The sequence below is a fragment of the Trichechus manatus genome, unplaced genomic scaffold (assembly GCF_000243295.1).
Source record: "Trichechus manatus latirostris isolate Lorelei unplaced genomic scaffold, TriManLat1.0 scaffold00131, whole genome shotgun sequence".
In the NCBI taxonomy this organism is placed as follows: domain Eukaryota; kingdom Metazoa; phylum Chordata; class Mammalia; order Sirenia; family Trichechidae; genus Trichechus; species Trichechus manatus.
In genome coordinates, this window is record NW_004444067.1 from 7,102,953 (window position 1) to 7,115,066 (window position 12,114).

The 12,114-nt window shown below is 54.8% G+C and overlaps 1 protein-coding gene across 2 annotated transcripts in view; it reads left to right on the forward strand.

Annotated features, from left to right (window-relative positions):
• Positions 1-43: 43 nt before the first annotated feature.
• The window catches only part of PUS1 (pseudouridine synthase 1), a 15,742-nt gene continuing 3,671 nt past the window's right edge, over positions 44-12,114 (forward strand). The window contains exons 1-5 of one of the 2 annotated variants that reach the window (XM_023739318.1): positions 44-181; positions 855-1,083; positions 2,540-2,677; positions 4,938-5,040; positions 9,772-10,463. In XM_023739318.1, the coding sequence (XP_023595086.1) occupies positions 865-1,083; positions 2,540-2,677; positions 4,938-5,040; positions 9,772-10,463 (1,152 nt within the window). In that variant the 5' untranslated portion in view covers positions 44-181; positions 855-864. Of the gene's footprint in view, positions 182-411; positions 581-854; positions 1,084-2,539; positions 2,678-4,937; positions 5,041-9,771; positions 10,464-12,114 lie in introns of those variants that run through there. The other variant, XM_023739317.1, reaches the window with a different exon arrangement.

Sequence of the window (12,114 nt, forward strand, 5' to 3'; positions counted from 1 at the left end):
CCCAGCCCCGCCCGTCCGCTTCACGCTCGCAGAACCTCAGCACCGCCTGCAATATGTCGAAGGCGGGGCCCCGCCCCCTTCTTCGCCCAGAGGAGTTTTGTCCCCACTCGGCCGCCGTCTAGCGTCCACTCCACTTCCGCCTTTGCCCACGTGGTTCGGTTTCGGTTCAGTCAGCGGCGCCGTGAGTGGGGTCGGGTGGGGGTGCTTCCTGCTCGTCCGGGTCGGGCACTCGGGGTGTCCCCACTCCCCCGAGAAAGCCAACTCGGCGGGGATGTGGGGTGGGAGTGAGAAGGGCTGCGGGAGGTCAGAGGTCAGCCCTGGGGTCAGGGGTTAGCCGAGGCCCTGGGAGCGCACGGGGACACCGAGAGGGAGGGGTCTCGGCAGGGGGTCAGAGGGGTGGTCAGAGTTCGGGAGGTTGGGGCTGGGGCGTCGGCGCCCGGAGAGGTCAGGGTCGGGCGCGCGCCCCGCGCTCCCGCACCGCCCGCCGGTGCATGGGCGTTCCCAGCCTACGGGTGGTGGCCGCGGCCCTGTGGAGAGCCTGCGGAGCCCGGAGCCGGCGCCTGGGACCGCATCGCTTCTGGTACCGATGCCCGCACTTGGGGACCCCATGGCGCGCGCGCTGCATGTGGGGCGCAATGCCCAGCCTCTCACACGCAGGCCAACCCCCCAGTTTTCTGACAGCTGCGGGGGTAAACTTCCGTGGGTGCTCCCACTTCTCAGGCGGTGGTGGGGCTGGGATTCAAACTCCGCTCAGGTGGTCTCTGCTCCTTGCTGCTGGCACCACTGTCACCATCACCACCACTCTTGCAGGGTGCTGCCTTATCCTTGCTCACACCCTGCCACTGTCCTTGCAGCTTGGCCCCCATGGCCCAGAACGTCAAGGCCTCCGTCCCCGTGGGGGCCAAGGAGGAGCAGGACAAGAAGGGCTGGAGCCGGCAGGGTAGAGCCAGAGTCTGGGAGGAAACAGAGCAAAAAGCAAAGAAGCTGAAGAGCAACGAGGATGAGGGGCAGAGCACAAAGCTGCCCAAGCGGAAGGTGGTGCTGCTCCTGGCCTACTCAGGGAAGGGCTACCACGGCATGCAGGTGAGCAGGGCGCGTGCAGTCCCTGTGGGTTCCCAGACCCGCCCCCTGGTCCAGCTTCTCCTTCTCTGACAGCCAAGAGTGGCCTGGGGCGGAGACTGAGGATGATCTATTCAGAACAAGTGCCTGTTCTAAAACTTCAGAGTTGTCCTGTGGGTCCCCTCCGCTCAAACGAGACAGACAGATTCTTGTTTGAGCCCTGCTTCGGGTCAGACGCTGTGCTGGGTGCTCCCTGTATAGTTGATTGGCACGGCAGCAAACGGAGCTCAGCTCTGCCAGTGACTTCGAGCAAGTGACTGAGTCTCTCTCTGCCTCCGTTTCCTCTTTGTTGTTGTTGTCAGCTACCATCGAGTCAATTCCGACTCACAGCGACCCCATGCGCCACAGAACGAAACACGGCCTGGTCCTGCGCCGTCCTCACAGTCATTGTTATGCTTGAGCCCATTGTTACAGCCACTGTGTCAGTTCATCTCGTTGAGGCTCTTCCTCGTTTTTGCTGACCTTGTACTTTTCCAAGCATGATGTCCTTCTCCAGAGACTGATCCCTCCTGATAACATGTCCAAAGTATGTGAGACGTAGTCTCGCCATCCTTCCTTCTAAAGAGCATTCTGGTTGTACTTCTTCTAAGACACGTTTCCTCTTTAGGACAGGCATAACGAGTACCAGTTGTGTGGCGCCCCCGTGTGTGTCAGAGTAGAACTCTCCTTCATAGGGTTCTCAGTGGCTGATTTTTCAGAATTGGATTGCCAGGCCTTTCTTCTGAGGTGCCGCTGGTGGACTCAAACCTCCAACCTTTCGGCAATCAGCCAAGCTAATCATAGCTCCCATCTTAGCGGCCTGCAGATGAACTGGGTGACTCAGACGGGTGGTGGCACTTGGGAAGCTCAGGAGAGGAGCCAGCAGTTGTTCTCTGTTGTATCCATGGAGATGACAGAGCTGGGTGTTAGAACCTAAGGGAGTGAGGTCTGTGGGCAGCAGTACCAGCCCCACGGTCACCGCCTCTTTGGTCCTTTTCTTAAAGGTCTTGGTACCCAGGTCTGTGCAGGTGGACTCTCCATTCGTTCCTTCTTGTGGTCAGCTCGTGGTTCTTGTTCAGTGTCCTTTAGGCTTCTTGAAGCACGGCTTGTCTCTGAGACTGCCACAGTAGGGGGGCCTGCCTGGTGTGGCCGACGCGGGGGCTGCTTTCAGACAATTAGGTGTGAGGACACGGCATCTGGTGGTGCCTACCGTGCCCTCCTCTGGTGGTCAGGCGAGGCGTTTTGGAGCTGTGGGTCAGCCTCAGGCGGTGGTGGTCCTAGCTCCCACATCCCGGGGAGAGATGTGAGCCTCCCCTCTGGTGGCAGAGCCCAGCTTCAGGGTGTGTGCACAGGCCGCCGCTCCTGCCCTGGTTGTCGGCCGCCTGGGTGGCTGTGGGGGTGTCGTGATGGAACGAAAAGAAAACACCTCTCTTCCTTTCAGAGGAACGCCGGGTCCTCGCAGTTCAGGACCATCGAGGACGACCTAGTGTCCGCCCTCGTCCAGTCGGGCTGCGTCCCCGAGAGCCACGGCGAGGACATGAAGAAGATGTCCTTCCAGCGGTGTGCGCGGACAGACAAGGTACTGCGGGCTCTGCCCTCCCTGTGGGGTTAGCGCCCCGTCATTCCAGTGCTGTGCACAGACACACAGGTTGTGTGGCCGCAAGTGCAAGCTGCCCTCGTAACTTTCAGCTGTCTGGCAGCCATGTTAAAAGGGAAGAGAAAACAGTTGAGCTTACTTTTAACAGTTTGTTTTACCTAACTGAATGTATCCAAGATATTCTCGTCCCAACATGTGATCAATACACAAAACTGTCAACAAGATGTGTTTTATCTTCTTTTTTTTCGGTGCGAAGTCTGAGACCAGTGTGTGTCCTGACTGCCGGCCGCTCAGTCCTGTGCGCCTGTTTCACACCTGGTGGCCACAGTGGCTGGTGGCTCAGCGCTGGCGGGGGACTCATCCCCAACGCAGCCTTCAGCCAGCATGGCGGCCTGTGCAGAGTGGTCATGCCACGCCCCATGCTGAGCCTGGGATCCATGGGGGCGAGGTGCTGGGCAGACAACAGAGGGTGCACGCGCCTCATCCCCAGGCCCTACAGACCATGAGTAGTGTGGGCGGGACTTTTCTCTGCTCCTTCCTGGGCCTGACCCTGTGCTGCACCGCTCAGCCTGACAGATGCCCTGGGGAGTCTGTCAGACGTAACTTGTGGGCAGGGATCCCTGGGACTCTGAGCAAGGCGTGAGTCTGTTTCTAAGGTGTGCAGTAGCCAGGTGGGCCAGGACCCAGAGCAGGAGCCACCCAGCAGACAGGGAGGACGGAAGCACGGGCACTTTAAGTCCGTAATGACCACTGTGCATTTGATGGCTCGGAGCCGTGGTGCCTTTTGGTTTTCAGTCTTCTGCTCACAGCCCTCTGGCCTTCTTGCTGTTACCACGGCAGGAGAAAAGTAAAAATTCGCCTCAACGGATAAAGAGAGCATTCACACAGTCCTTACGTTCATTTTATTTTGATGCCCACCGTTACTCGAGTTGGGTCCATTCTCATCTGTTTTCTTTTTGACAGTTTGGAAAATGTGGCATCAGAGAACTTTGGTGTCTAACCCAGGATCTAATCCAGAATTGCTGGTTGCATGTGGTCGCTGTTTCTCTGGGTTCCCCCCGAGCTGTCTGAGCTGTCTGTCTGTGCACAGCTGCACTTGGGCCTCTCCGTCCAGGGCTTCTTCAGGGCCCTCAGCCTGGACCTGTCTGAGGTTGCTGCAGACTGAACTCGGAGGAAGTTTTATGTGAGAACACCACGCGCGGAGGAAGTTTTATGTGGGGACACCACGCGTGGAGGAAGTTTTATGTGGGGACACTACGAGTGTTGTGCAAGCGTCTCTTCTTTGCACTGTTTTTAAAACCTTTAGATATTGACAGTGCAGCACACAGAAAGGTTCCTATGACATAAATATAAATAGAACAGATTTTTGTCAGTGACTCGTGGGCAGTCACCACTGGGGTCAGGAGGTGGGGCTTGGCCAGCATCCCTGCAGCCCCCGTCCACCTTCCAGATCATCTCTCCTCTGAAGTCACTGCTGTGTTGACTTCATTAAAGCCTGCTCTAAAAGAACGTGTGCTATGCAAACAGTGGAGTCCAGTGTGCTGCCCAGACACGCGTTACCTATGCGTACACCTGTGTCACCAGCACCCCCTCCCGCAAGCCCCTGCTGGCCCCTCCCCCAAGTGGCCACAGCCGTGGTTTTGACGGTAGTCTCGTCCTTGCTTGGCTGCGAGCTTTATCACCTAAGGTGCGTCTTCCCCAAATAGTGGGAGTCCCGCGATTGTGGACTGGGATTCCTCCCTGCGTGCTGTGACGTTTTGTTGTTCACGTCCCTCATGTACCCACTGTGTCTGGCTTTGACATCACTTGTCACATTCTCTTTTATGCCTGGTGTCTTGTTCAGCCCCCTATACAAGAAGGTTTGTTCTCACGTCTGCTCACGTCTTCTGCATGAGTTTCTAGAAGCAGGATTCCTGTCTGAAAAGGTGAAACGTTTTGAATAACGAGGTGCTGTTGAGTCAACCCCGACTTATGGGAGCCTCATGTGTGTCAGAGGAGAACTGCACACCGTGGGGTTTTCAATGGCTGACTTTTGGGGACTAGATTGCCAGGATTTTATTCTGAGGTGCCTCTGGGTGGACTGGAACCTCTAGCCTTTCAAAGTGCCAGCTGAGCGTGTCCACCGTTTGCACCACCAGGGGCTCCAGTGTTTCAGTTGTCCTACTTAAAAGGCCCCAGATGCACAGCGTTCTGCTGAAGAGCCCAGCTGAGCGCTTCCCCTGGGCCCTCTGTTTCCTTGCAGGGTGTGTCTGCCGCTGGCCAGGTAGTGTCCCTGAAGGTGTGGCTGATCAAGGACATCCTAGAGAAGATCAACAACCACCTCCCATCTCACATTCGGATTTTGGGTAAGCCCACAGCGCCAGGGCTGGGTGCCCGGCCCTCCTCCCTTGACAGCATCTCTGGGGGAGGAAGCTGAGTAAGAGGATGCCGCAGCTGGCGAGCAGTTAGGGAGTGGCTGGGAGCTGCGGTGTGTACCCCTCTTCAGCCTCCCTGAGAGCCAGAACAGCTGCGTCAGCCTGAGCCTGAAAGTCCCTCCGTTGCAGTGAGTGCCTTGTGGACACACGGGTGCCTTGTAAGCAAGCACTGAGTATGAAAATCCAAATTTTGCTAAAATGGAGGCAATTCTTCACTTTTACAAAGGGACTGATAAATGGAGTTTTTAAAAAGAGCTAGGTCTTGTGTTCTTTATTTTTATCCAGACTGTCTCTGCCTTTAGTTGGCATGTAGAGGCCGTTTGGAGGCCTCGTTGATTCGGTGGAAGAATTCCCCCCTTCCACGTGGGAGACCTGGGTTCCCTTCCCAGTCAGGGCACCTCACACACAGCCAGTACTTGTCTGTCAGTGAAGGCTTGCATGTTGCTGGCACGCTGAACAGGTTTCAGCAGAGCTTCCAGACTAAGAAGGACTTAGAGGAAGGGCTTAGTGATCTACTTCCAAAAAATCAGCCAGTGACAACACGATGGAGCCCGACAGTCTGATTCTGGTGTGTGTGGGCTGCCTTGAGTCGGAGGCTGACTTGATGGCCGCAGCTCGGCTAAAGAGGCCGTTTTCATTTAATGGGATCATTGATACGGCTGGATGCAAACCTACCATCTTGCTGTTTATTTTCTCTTTGCCCCATCTGTTCTTTGTTCCTTTTTTCTGCTTTCTTTTGGATTAAATATTTTTCACGATTAAACTTGATCACCTTCGCGGGCTTATTAGCTGTAACTTTTGTGTGTTTTCAGCGGTTGCCTTGGGGTTTAAAGCAAGAACGGGCACGCTTTTTCTGTGAAGGGCCAGAGAGCGAATACTTCAGGTTTTCCGGGCTACATAGATTAGAGACTCAGTCACGTGGTCTTTTTGGAGCCACCCTATAACATGTAAAAAGGACTGTCAGCTCACAGGCTGCGCAAAAACAGCCATGGTTTTGGGCCATTGTTTTCCCGTCCCTGGTTCAAAGCACACACCTTTAATGGGGCTCAGGTCCCTGTGAGTGTGCAGCTGAGCACCTTCTGGCAGACTTCCTCTCCCCTCCCCAACCGTGCTGCAGCAGTCGTGTGTCTTCCTTTTACGTGTGCTGTGAGCCCTACAGTACGTTGTTACCGTTTTTGCTTTAAACGCCCAATTATTTGTTTTTACATGCTTTTTTAAAATCGTGTAATAGACACACAATAAACTGTGAATATTTAAGTACACAGCTGCCAAGTTTTGGCAGAGGTATACACCTGTGAAACCATCGTCACAATCAAGGTAGTGAATGTATCCGTCTCCCCCAAAGGATCGTGGCCCCTCCCCCTGCCCTTCCCTGTCCCCCCACCCCCGGCAGCCACCAGTTTGCATCCTGTCCCTCTGGATTTGTGTGTGTTTTTATTAACAGAATCATATCGTGTGTGCTCTTTGTTTCTGTCTGGCTTCTCTCTCTCAGCCTGATTATGTTAAGATTCATGCGTATTGCTTGTATCAGCTGTTCATTCCATTGTATTCTGTATGGTATACCCTTCTGTGGGTGGACCACAGTTTGTCCATTTACCTGTTGATGGGTATTTGGGTTGTTTTCAGTTTTGGGCTGTTAGCTAAAGCTGCTGTGAACATTTTTGTACAAGTCACAGATAGCTTTCCTAATGCAAATTTAGTAATTCTTATTATTTTGCCCACTATTAAATTTGCTTATTTATTTGCTTATTTTTTTGAGTGAAATTTAAACCACAATTTAATAGTCGGGCTTTGCTCCAGGCGAGTCCGATCACACCTGGAGAGGAGAAACAGTGGCGTCGTAACCCTGGTGTTAGAGTGGTAATGTTAGAACAGTGTAATAACAGCTAGTGTTTGTAACCCTCACTGTGCACAGGGCTCTCAGTCGGCCTTGGGGAATGTCATGAAACACTACGGCCCGTTTTAGGAAGGTTTAGATGAAGAGACGCAGACTCAGGGTTGATTCGCTTGCTAAAGCTCGGCCAACAGTGGGCAGTCTGGGGCGGAGGTTCTAACACAGGTCCACCAGGCTCCAAGGCCTATTTGCTAGCTTTTTAGGATACATATTCTTCCTTTACCGCATTCACTTCTAGGTCGTATAGTTCAAGAGGGACATAGGCAGGGGAACCAGCAGAGAGTGACCGTGGTGACGAAGGGTCTCGGGCCATTTCCCGTGAGGAACGGCTGCAGGCCTGGGGGTGGCTCAGAGCAGTCAGGGAGATGTTTCCTTTGAACAGAACATGGTTTTATTTTCATTTTCCTCTGGCCTTTCTCTGCTGCACGAGCACCACTCCCTCCTGGAGAGCTCCTTACAGAGGAATCCTCTTCAGTCGGGTTGGATACCTCTTAGCATTCCCCTCCCCGGGAGCCGCTGTCACGTGTGCCACAGACTGATCCCGGTTGTGCCACCACGTCCCATGGAAGTGACACAGCTGTCTGTGTAGTTGGCGTGACTTGGCGTGACTTGGCGTGACTTGGCGTGACTTGGCGCGTACTGTCACAGACCCAGGAACGTCGCTACTGTCGGCATTTCTCCACCTCTTCCTAGTAGTCAGGTCCTTAAACAGCGCCTCCTCACGACACTCAGCGTCTCCAGAACCAAAACACAAAACCACACGAGACGGGAGAGACAGAGGGAGCCAGGAACACCGTGAGACGCTCACGGGTCATTGCGGCCCAGAACTGCAGGGAGGGGGACAGCAGGTGGCCAGTGGGCCCGAGTGTCCGAGGCTCTCAGCGGCTTGCGGGGTTCATGAGATCCAAGTCAACCTCTTCAGTGCAAAACCCAAGTTGGGTTTTAAGTAAAGCTCCTTAAGAACTTGAGTTCTCATGACCCAGTGGAGTCTCAGGGCAGGACTCAGGCTTCCTGTAGGGAGCTCACATGGGGCAGGGGTGTTTCCAGGGTCAAGAACCCCCCCCACCTCATTCCCAGCACCCCCAAACCGTCTCTGTTCATTGTTGTTAGGTGCCATCAGGTCAGCCCCGACTCCGTGCAACCCCATGTACAAGACTGGACCATTGTGATCCATTGGCTGATTTTGGGAAGTAGATCACCAGGCCTTTCTTTCTAGTCTGCTTTAGTCTAGAATCTCTGCTGAAACCTGTTCAGCATCACAGCAACCCAGAAGCCTGCACTGACCGCGAGTGGTGGCTATGCATGAGGTGCATTGGCCGAGACTCAAAGCCTGGTCCCCGTGTGGAAGGCGAGAATTCTGCCACTGATCCACCACTGCCCCCATTGCTGTTACTAGTTCACACACATCTGTTTCTTTAAACGCATCCCACTGCGCCGGTATTCACTGCGCAGAGGTAGGCGTCCCATTGTCCCTGGAGCTGAGCCTCCTGCCTCGTCCTGTGACTGGTCCAGTTCACTTGATCATTCCTCTGTTGCTGGACTTGTAAGCTGTTTCAGGTTTCTCAGTTAAAAACAAGGCTGCTGGAGTATTATTCAGCCATAAAAAGGATCGTAGATCTGATAATGTGCTACAACACGGATGAGCCTTGAAAACACTGTGCTGAGTGAAATAACCCAGACACCAAAGGTAACATTATATGATCCCACTTATATGAAATATTTACAGAAGGCAAATGGAGAGACCAGAGTTTATTAGTGGTTACCGGGGGAGTTACTGCTTAGGGGGCACTGAGTTTCTGTTAACCAAACCAGACCCGCTGCCGTCGAGTCAATTCCGACTCATAGCTACCCTATAGAACAGAGTAGAACTGCCCCGTAGGATTTCCGAGGCCGTAATCTTTACGGAAGCAGACTGCCACATCTGTCTTCCTTGGAGTGGCTGGTGGGTTTGAACCGATGACCTTTTGGTTAGCAGCTGAGCACTTAACTGCTGCGTCACTGGGGCTCCCCAAGTTTCCGTTAAGGGTGTGGGAAAACTTGGATAGTGGTGATGGTTGTGCCACATGGTGAGTGTAATTAACATCACTGAACCACACCCATAATGGTTGAAATGGCAAACGTTTTGTTATATAGATTTCACCACAGTAAAAATGGGAACAAACGAGGCCGCCTCTGGCCGTGTCTGCAGAGTAAATTCTAGCAGGTGAATTTCCGGCCATCGTTGGATTGTTGCCACCTGTCGTGGTTTCGTGCCAGGGCAGTTGGCCCTGGTTTACGTTCTCAGTGCAGTGCAGGGTGTGAGCACCTGTTCCCCACCCCTTGGCCGATGCTGAGTCATGACCTTTACGTGTTTTATTGTTGTAAAATACATGTATGTGACACGGCATTTGCCAATTTAACGTTTTCACGTGTACAGTTTAGTGACGTTAGTCACGTTACCCATCTCCATGAAGAGATGCTCAGTGCTTCCGAAGCAGTGCTCCTCCCTCCGCCCCCGGTGACCACTCGTAAACTTGTGTCTGTGCCTTTGCCTGTTGGAGACACTTTCTGTGAGTGGGGTCCTGTGATATTCACCCCTCTGTGATTGATTGGCTTCACTCAGCAAACCTTTACATCTCTGCTGTTTAGGTTTCTGTTTTCTTGTGAGAGTCAGCATCTTGTGGGTTTAGAGTTTGACGCACAGACGTCTGACTCGTGAACCCTCAGCGTCTCCTCGGTTATTTCCGGCACCTGCTGACCTGCATCCCCCTCCCCCGGTCTTCCGCCAGGCCTAAAGCGCGTCACGGGCGGCTTCAACTCCAAGAACAGGTGCGACGCCAGGACCTACTGCTACATGCTGCCTACTTTTGCCTTCGCCCACAAGGACCAGGACGTGCAGGACGAGAGCTTCCGGCTGAGCGCCGAGACGCTGCAGCGGGTCAACGGGCTGCTCGCCTGCTTCCGGGGCACGCACAACTTCCACAACTTCACGTCGCAGAAGGGGCCGCAGGAGCCTAGCGCGCGGCGATACATCCTGGAGATGCACTGCGGGGAGCCCTTTGTGCGGGAGGGCCTGGAGTTCGCCATCATCACGGTGAAGGGCCAGAGCTTCATGATGCACCAGATCCGCAAGATGGTGGGCCTGGTGGTGGCCATCATGCGAGGCCACGCCCCCGAGAGCCTGCTGGAGCAGAGCTGGGGCCCCGCCAAGGTGGACGTGCCCAAGGCGCCGGGGCTCGGGCTGGTGCTGGAGCGCGTGCACTTCGACAGGTACAACCAGCGCTTTGGGGGCGACGGGCTGCACGAGCCGCTGGACTGGGTGGCCGAGGAGGGCGCCATCGCCGCCTTCAAGGAGTGCCACATCTTCCCCAGCATCGTGGACACCGAGCGGCGGGAGCGCTCCATGGCACAGTGGCTGAGCACGCTGCCTGCGCATGACTTCAGTGCCTCGGCCCTCACCATGGCCGGCGGGGCCCCCAAGGTAGAGCCCCAGGGATCGGTGGGGGCTCCTGTCGGGCTGCGTGAGCCTGGCACCGCTCTAAGAGTTTCCTGTGGGGGCGTGGTGCTCCCGTTTCACAGAGGAGGACACTGTTCACAGACGCGTGCCCCTACCCCAGGACCATGCAGCTGCGGAGGCACAGGGCCAGGCGGTCACTGCTTCACCTTGCCCTTGCCACCTCTCTGCCCTCTGTCACCATGAGTGTGACTGCAGCTCTGGGCTGTTTTCCCATGTGGGGTGGGGGTGGGAACAGGACTGTCGTCAGCAAGCAGGACGTGTGATAGCGCTGCTCATATGTCATCAGCACAGCCTGTGGGGCCCTGCTTGGAATGCAGCCCCTCTGGGGAGGCCGAACAGCGCTGGCTTCACTCAGTAGCATTAGGTCCAGGCAAAGCAGAGAACACGTGGGTGTAGACTGCTTTCTGCTCGCACAATGTCTATCTCGTACCCTGGAGCACTCACCCAGCCTCCTGCAGATGGGCCACCCAAGGGCCAGGTTGGCTGTCACATGTCTACGCAGGCCTGGCATGGACCATAGCATATCCGCTAGATAATTGACAAATACATCTCAGCAAGAGGCTGTGTGTGTCTGGCTGCAGTCGCTGGGGTTAAAGCAGCTTGAGGTTGAAATTGTACCTCATCCTCCTTTGCCCTGCTGTGGGAGGGGGCCCAGAGCTCCTGTTCTTCCTGGTGCTCCAGCAGGGGTTCAAATGGAGGCTTCTTAATGTTACCTGGAGTTCCTGGGCCATGTTGTCACACCTGGGGTTACACACTCAGATGCACACAGGACTAGGCAGGGCAGGGGAGTTGGCCAGGTGGGCAGGGTGTAAGGAAGGCAGTGCCTGTCAGATGATAAACGGCAACCAGCCTTGGGGAGGTAATAGGGAGTGGTGGAGCCTGGGGCAAACAGGAGTGCCCTTTCTCCTTGCTAACAGGCTATCACTGCTCAGCTCCGCCAGTGGCGGCTACACAGGAATGTGGGCATGGTGTGGACAGAGCGTAGATGTTTTCGAGAGAAACTGGCATTGCAATTTATGTGACATCTTCCACTTTTGAAACGCTGACGATTACTGAATTTTCAGAGCCCTGTGCAGGCTTGGCGAAGTACTTGTCTGCCCTCTGCCGAGTCCCATGACGAGAGGCTTCGGGGCATCCACCCCTGTCAAGTGTTCACACAGCCAGGTTCTGGTTCCTTCTGAGGTCTTTGCAGCCATTGGGACCTGAGGGAGCCCTGTGAATGTCCCCACGCCCCTCCCCTGGCTCTCCTCGTTCAGGTCAAGCCCTGAACCAGTTAGAGACAGGAAGTAAGACGAGAACACACTTACCTTTATTACTGATTGTACTAGTTTCTTGGGCTGCCATACCAAATTACTAGGTGACTGACAACCAGAAACACTCTCAGCTCTGGAGGCAGAAGTCTGAGATTAAGGTGTCTGCAGGGCAGCACTCCCTCCAGAGGCTCTTGGGGAGGATCCTTCCTCATCTCTCCCAGCTTATGGTGGCCCCAGGCATTCCTTGGTTTGAGGCCACATCACTCCCATCTCTACCTCTCCTCACTCGTTTTTCCGGTGTCTCTCTGTCCCCTTCTCCTCATGTGACGTTTTCACTGTGTCTCTCTGTCCTCTCTTCTCTC